The sequence below is a fragment of the Cinclus cinclus genome, chromosome 16, assembly GCF_963662255.1.
Source record: "Cinclus cinclus chromosome 16, bCinCin1.1, whole genome shotgun sequence".
NCBI lineage: Eukaryota > Metazoa > Chordata > Aves > Passeriformes > Cinclidae > Cinclus > Cinclus cinclus.
In genome coordinates this window covers 5,680,304-5,696,119 of record NC_085061.1, presented here as the reverse complement: position 1 = coordinate 5,696,119, position 15,816 = coordinate 5,680,304, and the positions used below count along the sequence as shown (strand labels likewise).

At 42.4% G+C, this 15,816-nt stretch overlaps 1 protein-coding gene across 1 annotated transcript in view; it reads right to left on the bottom strand.

Moving 5' to 3' along the window:
• PRKAR1B (protein kinase cAMP-dependent type I regulatory subunit beta) overlaps positions 1-15,742 on the bottom strand; it is a 92,252-nt gene extending 76,510 nt beyond the window's left edge. The window contains exons 1-4 of the mRNA XM_062503636.1: positions 15,588-15,742; positions 14,492-14,696; positions 4,791-4,961; positions 904-995 (exon numbers count right to left, since the gene is read on the bottom strand). Coding sequence (XP_062359620.1) covers positions 904-995; positions 4,791-4,961; positions 14,492-14,668 — 440 coding nt within the window. The 5' untranslated portion in view covers positions 14,669-14,696; positions 15,588-15,742. The remainder of the gene's footprint in view (positions 1-903; positions 996-4,790; positions 4,962-14,491; positions 14,697-15,587) is intronic.
• Positions 15,743-15,816: the final 74 nt, after the last annotated feature.

Here is a 15,816-nt window from a genome sequence, read left to right as displayed (position 1 = left end):
CTCTGCACTTGGCTCAGTGTCAATCCATCCTGCCTTTTCTAGAACATTCCTTCAACCTATAATTTTGAATGCTTCTTGTCTCCCAGTGTTTTAGCAGCCCTTCCCATCTTCATGTCAGCTAAAAATTCAACACTTGTAGCCTGACCCACCAAGGCTACCAAGGACAATAAAGGTGAAAAGCAGAACAACCCCTTCAATGTACCTGTCCACTGGAATGATGGACCAGTGGTACCTGCTGTTTGGTATAATTCCATCTGTTTTGCACAGGCTCCAAACTGGTTTCACTAAAGACACACTTCCCCCCTTTCTTTTTTATGAAACCATCATAAACATTAATGTCAAAAAAACTACTGAAGTTCACCTGTCTGGCCTCCTCTGTGCCTCCCCCAGCTGCACAACTTGCTGTCAGTTCTGGAAAGACATTTTCAAGTCCTTAAAAGTCACATTGGCTGTTACTGAACTTCTTGGTCTCCTTCAGGTGCTTATATATAATTTGTTTGTTCCATTTTTTCAAGAACAAAACAATTTACCTGTCATTCCCTGTTATCTCATCACAGACATTATGCTTTTTCTTTCCCACTCATTCAGCACTTGATCTGTCTTCCCTGAGTTTCAGAAGTAATGACAAATACTTCTGAGATTGCTTTAGCTAATTAAGTAATCTAGAATAAAGTTTATCAGGCCCATCTGTTCTGAAAATTTTAATGTCTGAATACACTCTAACTTATTCTTATCCTTTTTTAACTTGTGATTTTACCCTCTGTCATAATACCATGAGCATGTTTGAGGGTGTGACTCAAATGCATCAGTGAGAGCAGTTCTGAACCCTGAGATGAAATTTAATCTGATTCCTTGTCCTCACACCAAGCTGTGGGTTCCCTTGAATCATAAAGTCCCTCCTACCTTCGTTCATTGTCATCAAGATGAGCAAAGAGCACATTCTTGGAGATGGCCTTAGCCAGAGCAGTCATAGTTTTATAGTCCTTTGGAATAACCTGTAGAGAAAAGAATTAAAAGTAATTACACATATGATTGTATTTCTTCACAAGTCATGAAATCTACAGAAAATTCCACTCTTCAAGAAAATGGATGCAATTTGACTTCAGGCACTGAGGTGGGATTAGGCTACAATATAAAGCCACTAAGAAAGTAATAAATTACAGTTTTGATAATGTGAGGAGAAGAATTTTTGTTCTCAAAATGACAACTCAGAAAGAGAATACAAGATCAGGGATAACAAGGGAGAAGGATATTCATAAAATACTATAATTAGGAAGTACTGGCAGCCGTGTATTCTCCTTTCAAACCTCTTGGACTGAGGAAAAGGTATTTTACATCCCTCTTTCCTCCAAACAATATCAGGTGCAACCGACTTTTAAAACTGCACAAATAGCAACATTTCTTTAGGAAAAAGGTAAAAGTGTGTTGATTACATCATATTTTTCAGTACTGGTTGTGGTATAAGGAACCAAGCTCATGACAGGTGCAGCTGAGTCAAAATCTTACGCCCTGACTTCATGGCAAACCAGAAGAATTTCCATTTGAGAATGAAGAGGTCTTCATTTGTTAACTGGAGAGATGTCAAAAGTCCTGTTGTGCATGAACTTGCTCAAAATAAAAGTTGAAATTCAGTACTATTTCCACTTCGAAAAGCTAAGCATTCCATTTTGGTAACCATCCAGGTAAGGTACCAGTAGATAATGTGTCTCTCTATTTGCCAAGTGTCTTCTACCTATCAGACACTCCAAGATCAGGAGAGACACAAGAAATTTGTAACAAAATTATGACCTGTCAAAAATATTAATTGTCTCTGATAATGTGATTTTCCTTAATCGTTTAATTATAACAGGACAGAATCAAGCATAGCAGAAGTTTTAAGTGTTAAATAAACCTTACTCCAATCTGAAAATGCAAATCTGTTTGTCAGTCTCAATCACTGCACAATAAAGGCCTGGTAAGGGGCATTTACCTCTCACATCTTCTTATGATAGAAATAGTGTATCTGACTGTTGCAAGTTACTACCTGTGTTGATGTGCAGCTATTTTCCTTCTCTCATCCTGGAAAGGCAAGGAACTTCCCATCCAACCAAAAGAAGGATGTCTCAAAGGGTAAAGCTGATCCAGAACCAGTTCCCAAAAAGCATTATCAAGATTTATTCCACAGGGAAATGCTGCACTGTGAAGATCTAAAGTTAAACTGGCTTCAGACCTGTCTTGTATTGACTGCTGCAGTCATCAGATTGCCCAAATTAAGTCTGGAGAAGTATACGTGTACAAACTGCCTGTTTGTATCAGAGTGAAACCTAATCTAATTGATCTAAAAGTTTAAATTTCTCAGTGTTAAATTCAGCCAGTATCTTATTCTTGGTTTTTACCTTATCAGAGGAACACTGGATTGAATTGCAGGCCTGAACCCTTGCTCTATTAGGAATACACCAGCTGCTCATCTTACTGCTGAGGAGCCAAAGGGGTAAATAATCAGATCACTGAGACATTCAACTCCAGCCTTTCTATCTGATTATGAAATAGTTTTATGACCAGCCTTTCTCAGAGTAAATTTGCAGCAGTGAAAGCCACAAGGTTTTGTGGGTTTGTTGGGGCAGGGACACAGAAAACACAAGAGAGATTCTCTAGGTGTAACCAGGCATCTGACCAAAATCAAGTGCTGGTAAGAATTGCTTGCCCATTTCTTACTTCACTCTTCCAAATAATCACTGGATGTTCTCTTCAAGCTGATAACCTTCTTCAGAGCAAGATTTCTGCTCTGTTAGTTGTTAACTATTATGTCAGATGTGTTGACAAATACTGCTTTCTCTAGTTCAAGGATGAACTAACCCTCCACAGAGATCTTCCCCAGAATGAAGCCATGCCATGTGCTTGCTCAAATCACAAAGCTAAATCTCTTTTGATTTTCTCTCCAGGGACATAACTCATTTCACTGCCTCTAGCACTACTCATGCTATAGCTCACCCCTTCAAGGGATCCTTCAAGCTGGCTTATGACCCAGATGTGTTTCTATCCAACACCTGAATTCAAGCCAGCACTTCTTCCTGACTACTATCTAAAATTCCATCTGTTTGCAATAGTCTAACACAACCTTTGCCTTGCTTTTTACTCTCTTAAATTTGTTCCATAATCTGTCTTTTCAGTGTCTCCTTTTATTTCTGTGTTCTAGAAATGTGTCACAAGCACACATCCATGGGTTTCACCATGGGATTCATTCGCTTATGGCAGAAGACAAAGCACTGACACAAATCCTTCCAGTGCTAGTTCTGTATTCTGTCCAGCATCTGTAGCTGTACAAGAAACTATCCCCTAAATTATTATTACTTAAGATCAGTCAGTTCCTAGGAAATTAAAATCATAACAGGGCTAGTCACAGAACACACAGAATATGATCTGTATGGCTGCTTCTGGTTCTTGCCTACTCATGCTACTGTCAGGACTCACTGACATCACTGCTGAGAAATGAAGAAAACAAAGTTTACTTCAGGTTCCATTATAAACATAAAAGAATTACTCAGGGGGTGGGAAGGGGTGTTTCCTTTGATTTTCAGAAGTGTTAGATGGAACCCATAATAAACAGAAACAAATGGGATCTCTTCACAGAAGTTTTTTAGGGGGATATTGCAAAATGCACAAAGTATTTTAAAGTGGCTTTTGAAGTATCACACAATTTTTTTAACAGTGCAGGGCGTTCATTAATAGCTTGACCACAGTGCTGTTAAAATTTACCACTCACTTGCAAACACTATTTAACTGCCACAAGAATACTCTTACACACTTCTTCTTAGGATTAATGTCTCCCCTAATTCTTTTTTTCTTGGGACAGAAATCCCTAGAGCAGCTAGGGAACTTGTATCATAAGCAGATGACAAAAGCACATCTGACTGCAAAGGCAAAAAACATTCTGCCAAAAAGCAGTGACTGACAAAATGTATTCCCATAAAGAAAAAGCAAGCTCTTTGAGTTAAAGCTACTCCAGGCGTGCACAAAAGCACATTAGTAGCATCTGTCAACCTTATGAAATGCATTTTCAGCCTGGCTCCCTAAACAAACATGACATATGCTATTGTAATATCTCTCTTTTCATAATCTTTGAAAGCTTTAGCCACTGTCAAAAAAATGCAGCATTATTAAGAGATATCAAAGATATAACTTAGCTTGATATTTTTGTGAAAAAGGCAGTTAAAAAGAGAGAAGCCCAAATTAGAGCTCCTAATGAAGAAATCACCTAATTTGGGCTTGGCATTTCTTCAAAGACAATGGTCACACAAAATTACCCAAGTATGCTTAACAGACATCCAAAATTCAATAGGTTAAGTGGCACCTAATCAGCATGGGAAATATGTGCCTGAATGGTATAGGAAACCTAAATTACTTAGATTAAAGAAAACGTGAGGCAGAACTGACTTTTGGCAACAAAAACCAAAACGAACAGAAAATGCAGTAATTGAAAAGCTGTCTTCCAATAATGCGAGCTTCTGGTCAAACCCATAAGATGCTGCAGTCAGGGACTACCAATAAAATGGCTGAGATTACCGACCCTGTTAGACAGGGAAACAGATGAGCAGCACATCTCAAAAAGGAAGGAGCAGAGCATGCTGAAATCCCATTGATGGGGACAGTCCTTAGTCAAGGAGACAGAAAAAGAACTCGAGTGTGAAGATGGTCAGTCCTGCTCATGCCAGCATGAGGACACCATCCTCCAGGAGTCCAAATTAGGGACAAAATGCGAGTCACTCAATTGTTTTGTACAGGTCAGAGCCAGAGGGATGGTCCCACGTTACCTTTCTGACATAGGAAACAGCATCTTCCTCAGTGTACACCTCTGCACTGACCCCCCCCCTCCTGCGCCGTGCCTTCACCACCGGGTTGGGGGGCGGAGGGGAAATCTCATCGTCGTGAGAGTCTGACTGGGAGCTGGACTTCTGCCGAGCCAGGATTTGCTTGCATTCTTCCTGCAAGGCAAAAAGAGACAATAAAACACTTCTTACCCATGGATATAGTCAATTCTCCCTTCCTTTACGACTACCAGCAACCCTTCCACTTCTATGTTTGGGTAACTGTCAATCTGCACTGCTGAAAGAAAATTACAAATTTAATGGAAATAGCATTAACTACAATGTGTGTACAGGCATTTGACCTGTTTAGCTCTTTCGTACACATCATGGCAACCAATGTATATAAAGTGCAGGAATATCTCTGCAGCTATTCCTGGTTGAGAAAGCAAAACAAGCCTCTTTTGCTTACTCTCCAACATCACAGCTGTTATTTTCTCAGTTGGCTTGTACATGTCGTTGTCTCTTATACAGACAACTTGTCAGAAGTCACACATTGATATATTAGATAGTTTTCTTCATCTTGCTCTGCTTTGCAAGCTTACTGTCACCACAAACAACAAACATGCTCTCTACTCCAGAACTTCTGCCATACAACTGATTATAAATCAATGGGACTCCTTCCAAGCAAATAAGATCCAAGGTACGCTCCAGAGGACTATGAAAGATGATGGCTGGCCTAGCACCAGCTGGCCAATAAGGAGGTTATTCTCCAAATTTCATGCTTGTGGAACAGAGAATAAAATAGGAAGGGGAATCCCTGAAGAGACAGTAACAAGAGTAGAAAACAGTACAGAAAACCTTCAAGAAAGGAGGTCAGAGTTACAAGACTGTCAAGTCATACACTGAATTTGACTTCCAAAGGACAGAGATAAACCAGATTACCCATACTTACAGTATTTTCCCAGAGCCCCGTGTTCTATCACTCAGCTTCCTCGGATTCGAGGGAAAGCGTAAAGGAGTAAAATTGCCTTTGCATCATCCATGTCTGTCAGACAAAGGAACAGGGGCCTCTGCTCAGACCCAGCCCACCTTCTCCTCCCCTGGCACCACTCAGCCACAGCACACTGCCCTGCTGCTTCCCCAGAGCCTTGGGGCTGGTGCATTCCAACCTTCACTGGTCCTGCCTAAAGGCAGGGGAGAACTGGAGATGGGGTGGACCATATGTTCTGTTCCTTTGTGCAGGAAACCAGAGGGCATGAGCAGGAGGGACACAGGCACTGTAAGGAGGCAAGCTGGCTGCTGCAGCAGTAGCCCAGTGTTTCATCTGCTGTCATCTCCTCTGTGCAGGCAAACCCCACAGCCTGGCAGCCCCAGTGTCATGTTGAGGGATGTACACGTAGCCATCACCCCACGACTCCCTGAACAACCCCAGTATTTTCCAGACAGCTCAGCTCAGCAACATTGCAGGCTACCCAAAAAAAGACCACAGCAATGCTGAGCTCCCTGCACACCCCATAAACCAACATTCCTCCAACAGGGATGCCAGAACCTGGCCTCTGTCCCACAGGAAATTTCCAGTGAGACTTTCCATTCAGAGCTAGGACAGGAGTGAGTGGAGGAAGGAGCATTTGGGAGCACCAGCACGAGGGGCAGATCACCAGCATCACCAGCTGGTCTCACTGCCAGAGGAAGTGACTTATCCACAGCTCATCAGGTATGGCACCAGAAAAGGGCAGCACAGAAAACTGGCACAAGCTCACAACTTTCAAGCTTGCAAGAAAAATGGATTATTAATATATGTTTTGCCACTAGTGTTTACATCAAATCCAGTCATGCCACCTGTCTTTTCTGGTCTTATTCCAGTTAATTCCTGCACCATCACTGACACTGCCCTTCTCATTAACCTCTGACACCAGTCTTTGATGCACTATTGCTCCTTGAAATAAATCACTGCATGGTATTTCCCATGCTGCATGACTCAAAGTAACAAGTCGCACATTCTTGTTTTGAAGAAGGCATTACTGAAATATTTAGGGGACAAACTCAAAAATAAAATGTAGAGGGCTGACTAAAGATCTGGCTTTTCAAGATCTTGACCCGCCTCAAAAAGTGCCAAGTTCTCTCTGAGATCAGTTAGGATTTAAATTTGGCTTACAACCCCAAAACTCCCAGGCCACAATACAGTTGACCTTGGTGCTGTAATCAAAAAACCAGAATTTCAGGTGTATTAAATCCTTACTGAAACTTTTTAATTTCACATTCAAATAGCAGCACTAGATATGTAAAAAATTACTCAGACGGATTTTCCTATAGCGCCAGATCTGCAAATTCTATTTCAGCATTGTCATCAACTTCTTCCTTACTCCTCTCTGTCTCTAGATTACTTAACTACAATCAAGCAAAACATTTCAAATACAAATGTGTGCTGTATACTAAAATTATATTTAATATCTAGTGTTCAAAAACAAAAGTTATGAGTGAAGAATTTCAAATAATATTACTGAGTGCCTATCTCTGCCAGTTTTAATGGTCTCTGATTATATCAAATGAACACAACCACAAGCACCTTCTTCGTGGGCTTAACTGAAAAGTAGCAAAGACCTTTCTGAAGAATAGCAGCTAAAATTTAACTAAAAGGCAAGTACAACAAGAGGGCAGTCAGGTAATGAATGGTGTGCAGCACTTACACAGTTCTTTTTATACACAGCATATTTACTCAGAGAGAAGAATAGCAGTTTGCCACATTTGAATATAAAGTACACTCTTCTCTCTTCAGTACACATTGCATAAAAGCCACTTCCGAGGAATTAATAAATAATATCTTCCCTGCCCCAGCACAGATTTATATACAAGAGAAAGCTCAGTGAGATAAAATTAATACTATATGCTCTTAAACTCAAATACTTTTAGAAGCCAAAAAGATTTTAAAGGATTATAAAAGTGAGTTACAGTGTGACTCATTTTAAAAGGAAGTCTCTTCACTACAAACTCCTTTCATATAAACAGCAGGCAGTTTGACTGGCTGGCTTTTCCATACACTGCCATTTGCAGTCTGGGAAGGATCCCCATTCCTGAACTAGACTGCGCTTTTTGGAAATAAAAGTGTTTGCTGTGTCCAGGGCTGAGCTTTCAGAGAGACATCTTCCATATATCCTGGGGTAAAACTGCACAAATGCAGCAAATGTTTGAAAGGAGGAATGAACTGTCTCAAGAAGAGTTCGTCAAACATGGCTTGATGAATCCTTGTGCAGAACTCAGTTACAAGTAAACACCTCGTCATCTTTTGTTGTCATGACAACAAATGATCTCTCTCTCTCTGTCCCTTTGGATGGCACTGATAATTCATAAGAATATTGCCCAATTACGTCCACCTTCAAATGAGAAAACACACGGAAGACACAACTGCAAGACAGTGCAACTTCCTTTGATCATTGCTTCAAGTTGAAAAAAGAACCAATAAATACAGTAGCAGTAACCAAATTATCTTTTGAACAATCATTTTCAGCTACAAGAGGCTGAGGTATAAACCTCAGGAATTTAGCATATTGTCCTCAGCATCTTCCTGAGATAATGCTTCCATGAGTTATTAATGAGTTTAAGCACTGCAAGTGAAGCAGCCACAATGCTGAGACAGTTTTTAGGTTTACCCTTCCTTTCAGACCACTGCTTAGGAGCACACACACACTTCCTGACCCAGAAGCTTTCTTCCCTATCAGCAGGAGCAATTCTTAACAGAAATTCACTTCCTCTCCCAGTCTCTCCTTTCAGGCTTTGTCATTACCTGAAAACTCAATGAGCTGAAGGAAGGAACGCAGCTAAAGATGCTCCAAACCACTGTGCAGCCTTACAAAAACATCCCAAGAAGACTTTCAAAAACAGGTCAGACATTTGATATCAAAGCTCAGTACCTCTGCTCTGCTTCCTACAATGTAAATATTGCATTCAAAAACAATACCATCAAGTACACTCTAAATTTATTTTTTTTTTCCTCCCAAGTACATTCATAAACTTTTCTGACTGACAGACCTGGATTATTTGCAGAAAATGTGCAGGAAGGTTCATGCTCAGGTAACTAATCTCTCTTTGCACTGGAATTGACCCAGAGGAGATGCTCTCCATCTGGGAGGGTTTCTACCACCCCTCACCACTCCTTGGGGCTGATGATTTATAGCAGCCAATAAAGGCCAAAGGAAGAGCACTTCACTTTGCTGGAAGCATGGGACTGATGCCATCACTAAAAGCAGGAAAAATCTGGGAGATCTTAACATTCTTTCCAGTCTTATCTTTGCCAGGACAGACAATCTTTATGATCACTCAGCCTTGTTATTCACACAGTCCCAATTATTGTTCCACTGCCTTCCCCCTGGTACATGCTACCTTTTCTTCTACAGCACTTCTAAGAAACATCTTTAATATGCACTCCCTACTATCCTACCAAGGTATTTACCCACTCCTTAGTTATCCTCCACTTTGATTACTATTTCTGCATCCTCCATGGCCTCTCTGCATCTCAGCTCATTCCCAATTTCCAATCTAGGCAAAATTCTCCTGCCAAAAATCACCTGCTCTGATGACACTCCAGCTGCATGGCTGACCTTCCTCAGACCCTTTACTGCCATTGTTTTACCTCCTACAACTTGTTCAAACTTCTTGTCTTCCCCCCCCACCAGTGTCTCCAGCATCCCAACCCATCACCACCTCTTCCCTACTTTCTTACATACGCCTCACAGCAAAGTGAGAGGTTATGTTACAAAACACAGACCCTATTTTTGATACTTAAAAGCTTATATAATCAAAGAGAATCATAGCCAACACTTCTGATTCTTAAAATCCAGCCAAATAACAATGTATGCAAGCAGAGCTTGTGTAAGAAGAGACAAGCCCACATAGAAGTGGATTAAGTAATCTGATGAATATAAAACAGGGGAGCTTGAGATGTGAAACAAAGGCATCTTCCAGGCAGAATTCCCTCCATGTTCCATCACTGCACTCTGTTTTTGTTAGGTTTTGGCTTTGAGACTGGGAAAGCTACTCACACTTGTGGACACACAAAGTAAACAGGGAGCTCAGCTCTAATATGTTCCACACAGGCTTGTCAGAGCATGGGTTTGCTTAGAACTAATTTTATTTCTTAAGGCAAAAGCTTTTTTCCTCTTTCTGCTCTTATTCCTTTCCTTCTCCACCCTTCCCTAAACCGCCTGCATGTAGGAAAGTTTGCCTGAGGGGGTTTTAAAAATTCACCTCTCTTTCCTTTACCTGTTCCAAGAAAACTGTCACCTCTCACAACACTGCCTGGGGCTGACTCTGGCAATCACAGAGGTCCCACCTGAGCTGCTTTTCATCCAGTCCTGATAGCAGACGAGAGGCAGGAGCAGAGGCTGCCCAAGCCTGCTGAGAAGTGCAGTCACACAGCCAGGGCACCTGGTGCTCCCACTGTTGTGCTTCTATCAGCATCTCAGGTATGTTCCTGCATAGTCTACCAACATTTCTAACCACCAAGGAGAAACCACCCAACTGCTTTTCAAGCTTTGAACAATATTATTATTACTATTATTATTATTATTATTATTATTATTATTATTATGCTTTATAAAACTCCTTAGTGAATGCATTTTTTCCTAAAGTTCTTTCTCTGTGTGATTTTGCTTCAAATCTGTAACCTCTCCCCAGCATATCTGAAAGCAGTGAGTTATACTTTGCATAATAATAACCCGTACTTTTAAGAATTAATTCCATCGGTTTAGACAGGTTCTGGTGGACATTGTTGATTGAAGGACACCTTTCTGTGATAAAATACAAATACTGGGGGAGAATACTGTTGCAGAAGAAGAGCCTTGTGCTCAGATTTTGATACTCGAGTACCTTCGGTTCTGAAACTCTCCGTGGTAAGTAAATAAAGTGTATTTTGCTAACAGAGTGCATTTGCGATGTATTACATTTCTTTTTTCCGCCAAGCCAGCTCCCGGCAGAGCCCGCCCGTGTGCAGTTCCGCCCGGTGCCGCCAGGGGGGGCAGCGCCGGCCGCGATGTGGAGCTGCGGATTCCCGAGCCCGGGCTTTGCCAAAATTCTCCTTGCGGCGGTACCCGGGACACGCGGCACCCGCCTGCATCCACACGAACACCGCCCATCCGCCGGCAAGCCCTTCACTGGAGCACAGCAGTGCTCCCTGCACGTGCTGAGGGCATCAGAGGGGCCCGGGGAGAGCTCAGGTCCAGAAGGTACCAGCAAAGCCCAGCTCGGCCGGCACAGCCCTGCTCTGAAATAACCCACGTGCAAAAAGGGCTTCAGCAAAGCCATTTTAAACGCATCCCGCAGTTTCCTGCTGCTTCCTCTTTTGTGCCATTTTCTTCATTAGTTCTACTCTTTATTCTAATTCTTTGCTGCGGAACAATTGAGCTTAGCCTGGCAAGAAAACTCCACCTTTGATCATATAACCATGGCACTAAGCAGCCTGACACTATGAAATCCTTGCAGTCTCGCTTGGCTAAAAATACAAAGCCTTACCCATAATTTCTCAGTAATTAACTTTTTCACATAAAGTAAGAACCAGAGATAAAATACAGGTTCCCTGTGGTTTTTTTTTTTCCTGCTATGCCTCCTTTAGTCTTCAAGTAAACAGGACTTAATTACAGCTGTTAAAATAATGCCACAGTTTTTTAGCTAACATCTATTCCCTCACTCCAAAAAATCCCAATTACAATCCCTAAGGGAAAGATTTTCCTCACCCCATCCACCAAGATCTACTCAGTCACAGGGAAACATAAAATAAATTGTTTAAAGGAAGTATCACAGATTTTAAAATATAAAGTATCTAAACTGTTCTCAACTATTTTCTGTGCTCAAGGGCATATTACAGATTTTTACAAAGTAACTGTTAATGTGATCAGAGTAGATGTCATCTTGAAGTCGGTAGGTCACAGCATACAAAAGTGACTTGCAAACTTCAGAATATAGAAACATAGGCTGATCCCCCTCAATTGCTGGCAACTTAAGCAGGTCCTGCCAATATTAAGAGAACAGAAAAAGGTGCATCAAAATTTTCCCACAATTATTTTCAGACTTATGGTTTTTGATACTGTACTTGACACAAATAAGCTGCAGTTAGAAACGCGTTGGGGGGAGATGCTCTTTCTAACATTGGCACACCTTCAGAATCCAACATCAAACACCAAACCCCAGTCTCCAGCACTTTATTCATAAGTATTTATTCATGTTCTCCCTTTACAGACCTCTCAGGCCATATCCGTGCTGTGAATAAAGAGTGGCCAGCCACGGAGCTGAACACTAGCCCAGGACAGTCCACATCCCTCTAGTATTACCTCATTCCCTGGCTCTGCTCCCAGCTGCTCCTACCAATTCCTGCCAAAACAAACCTGCCCCTGCACCTAAGAATGACACTTGGGGACAGTGAATGTGGTGGGTCAGGGGTTAGACCCCGACCCATTTGCATTTAGCAGCAGGCTGAAGGCAATGGACCCAACTCTGATGTCATCAGAAGGTGAGAAGCATTCATGATCTGCTCTGATCTTTCAAATCATAACAATTCTTGCTTTTATGAGTTGTTTTTATGAGATGGAGTGAAGAACTAGCAAAATTAAACACACTCTTCTTTTTCTTTATTCACTTCTGAGGTAGCTCCAGTACACTTATGTGGATCAAGCTCTACTGGTTTTCCACAAGCTCATTTTTAACCACTTGTAAAATATCCTACACTTCATCTCTAAACTTCCCACATGTGTTTTTGACAGATAACTGTTCTTCTACTGCTCTCCTCAGTGAAACGTGTTGTTTATCTTAATGAGTTTGGAAAATAACCCCAAAATACCACACTTAGATGAAAAAAATGCATTACTTTGTTTAGGAAATCGTACTTAAATCCAAAGATTTTCACTCCGCTCCCTACACAGGACCAAAATTAAAGGAGCTAATAGCAAATGTGCCATGTCATTATTGCACATTTACAACAATCTAATGAACAATTGCTAAATTCACAATTCCATTAGGATTCTTCAAACTACCTGTATATGACAAGTGTGTAAAAACAGGACAAAACTTATTGAAAGATTTGTCTATCTTTAGAAGTCTTCCTTCAACTGTTCTCAGGCAACCAACCAAGTCAAAATATTATTCTACTGCAGAAAATCCACAGTGCAGTTCATCCCAAGGAAGTCCTTGGAGATGGTTGGGCAACAAGAGAGTCAAACTGCTGTAGGAACAAGAATTACAGTGCTGGAAACCTCCAGAAGCAGCCTAAAGCCTCCAAACCCAGCAGGCTTGGCCCTCAGGCTGCTCTAGAGAGGCAGTGCCAAGATTGTGTCCTCCCACAGCAAGCACAATATTCCCTGCAGTTGATGCCTTGATGTTTCTAAATCATCTTCCATTTTGAGACAAGTGATATCCATCAACTCCTGTGCTGGCATCCTGATTGATGTCCTACAGAATTCTGCTGTTCTTTGGGAAATAATAGGAGATCACATGAAAGAAGATGTAATTTCTCAAGGGTAGGAGCTGCCCTCCTGTCTCAGGTCTGTGTGCTGTGTAAACATCAAAAAAGCCAAGCTCCCCCAGTACAACTCAAGAAATCTCTCCAGCAATGGAGCATATTCCATAATACCACAGCATATTTTAATGGTGTTTTTTTCAAGAATGGTGTTTATCCTTCTTTTCAAGAAGTCCAAAATTCCACATTTCACAGACAATAATTCACAGCACAGTAAAGGAAATTCAACAATTTTGATACTCTCAAAGTAGGTCTTGGCTGTTAGAAGTTTAGAATATGCAGAATTAAGAGACTGTTTCTTTTTCATAATAATCAAATACAATTAAAAACCACCTTGTACTTTCTACCCCTCTGTGATGTCCCAGGCTGCCACCAAAATGCAATGTTTGCATTTTTTTTAACTACAAAAATTTGGCATATACTCACCTATAGAAAAATGTATCTGAAAAACAGAGAGATGTATTAAATGTTTTACATCACTGGTGATATATCAGCCTTATGTATTATTCAATCTTGAAGGAAGAAACTACCAAACCTTATCTCTCAAGCCTACAACAACACTTGCTCACACAACGTGCTCTTCCTGCAAAGAAAGAGGAAGGCTTAGAAAGGCTTAGGCTTTAGAAAGAATTTGTCTGGGAATGTTCTAAAATGTTTCCCCCTCTCTGCACTGCTTTTGAAGACAGTTACAGTAAGTGATGTCTCCCTTAATGCATCCCCTGTCAGATGATCCTGGGATAGGCACAACAGACAGGAGACAAGTGGAATTAAAGAGCAAACTGTTCAATGATCTTGAGAACTTGCTGGTTCCCTGATTTTGGTCAGTTTTAGGGGAAGGGAAAGCCCCACCACCTGACACAGAAATAAATAACATCTTCTGCACCCACAGCAGGTTCTTCCAAGAGATGAAAGTTCAGGATACCATGCCTCACAACCAATTTGGGTCATTTTTAACAAGTGCAGTTTGATTAGAGATTATAATCTTGGTGTTATGCACAAAAATTTCTAAACTATAGCCAATGTTATAGCAGACATCCACAAATGAAAGGCTGGTGTTTTTTTTGTCCTAACAGTTTGCATTTTCACAGTTTTGTGATCATTTAAAATTTGAAAGAAAAAAAATGTGCCAAAACACTTGAAATCTTTAAATAAACAATCTTTTTCATTTCATAAATGGAAAATGTAAAGTCACCTGAAAATCACTGACCTTTTCTAATTTTTCAAAGTGTTCTCTGAGGAACTTCATGGGTCGGTCTGGCTTTGCTATACAGAGGTTTACAATGCACTCTTTTAAAATCTGTTGGATGTTGTGTTTCTGAACATAGAGTTCACATCCCTTCAGGCTCTCATCTTCTTCCACGTTGCAGGAAGCAGCAGCAGCCATCTTCAGGCTTGTAAACAGAAAACACAACCTAGGTAAGAAAATGGTGCAAGAAAGAGATAAGAGACAGTTCCCAAATCCTTTGTCAGAGAGATCTGAAGAGCAAAGACATTTTAATATTGCCTGTTGCCTGTTGACAACCTATTAAATTTGAACGTTTTAATGTTCTGGGGGTTGAACGTGGAAATGCTGAACTGTGTCATCTTTGTATCATCAACATCCCACCAAGTACACAAAGAGGATTTAAACTCCTAGATAATGATCAATCTTTGGGGAAAAAAAAAAAAACAAAAAAAGAAAGAAAAAAAAAAAAAGGTGAAATTAACCCTACGAGGCAAGGAGTCTCAGAGACGCTGTTGAATGACAGCATAATACCTTGCTTTGCTCTCCCCGTGGGGACTCGCTCCTGTCACCAGAAACCCAGCTTTTTGCTACAGAGATCTTTGGGCAATTTTAGCATCTCTCCCTTTCCCAGCCAGGGACCCTTCGCGGCCCCGGGGAAGCTGGGGAGGAGCGGGCAGAGCCCAGCGAAGGGAAGCGAGTTCCCCAAAGGGAAGTTTGATCACCTGGAGGGAGAACAGCCCCAAACGCTCTTTATTTCCCCCAGCGAGGTTATGACCTCTCCGTTACGAGCCCGGAACGCCAGGGCAGCTTCACCGCGGCCCGGGGCTCTCTGCCCGGCTCCGTGGATGCCGGGGCTGTGCGGGGCGGGCCCCGGGAGGCTCCGAGCGCCCGGGAAGTGCCCCGGGCCCGGCCGGGCGGCCCCCGCACCAGCGCATCACCCGGGCCGGGCCGAGCCGGGCCGGGCGGATCGGCTGTCCCTGTCCCTGTCCCTGTCCCTGTCCCTGTCCCTGTCCCTGTCCCGCCGCACGGCTCCGCGCCCGGCCGGGCCCGGGGAGCGGAGGGGCCGGTAAATAAATACCTGGTGGCCGGAGCCGGCTGAGCGGCGGCGCCTGCTCTGTCCTCGCCGTCGGTGGAGGCGGGAGAAGCGGCTCCCCTACCGGTACCGCACTGCAGCCGCCGCCGCCCCCGCTCCTGCCCGCCCGCCCGGGGCCGCGGGGCGCCGCGGGGATCCTCCTCCTCCTCCCGCTCCCGCACAAAGGCTCCGGCTCCGCCGCCGCTCGCCCGCAGGAAGTGCCGCCGCCGTCACA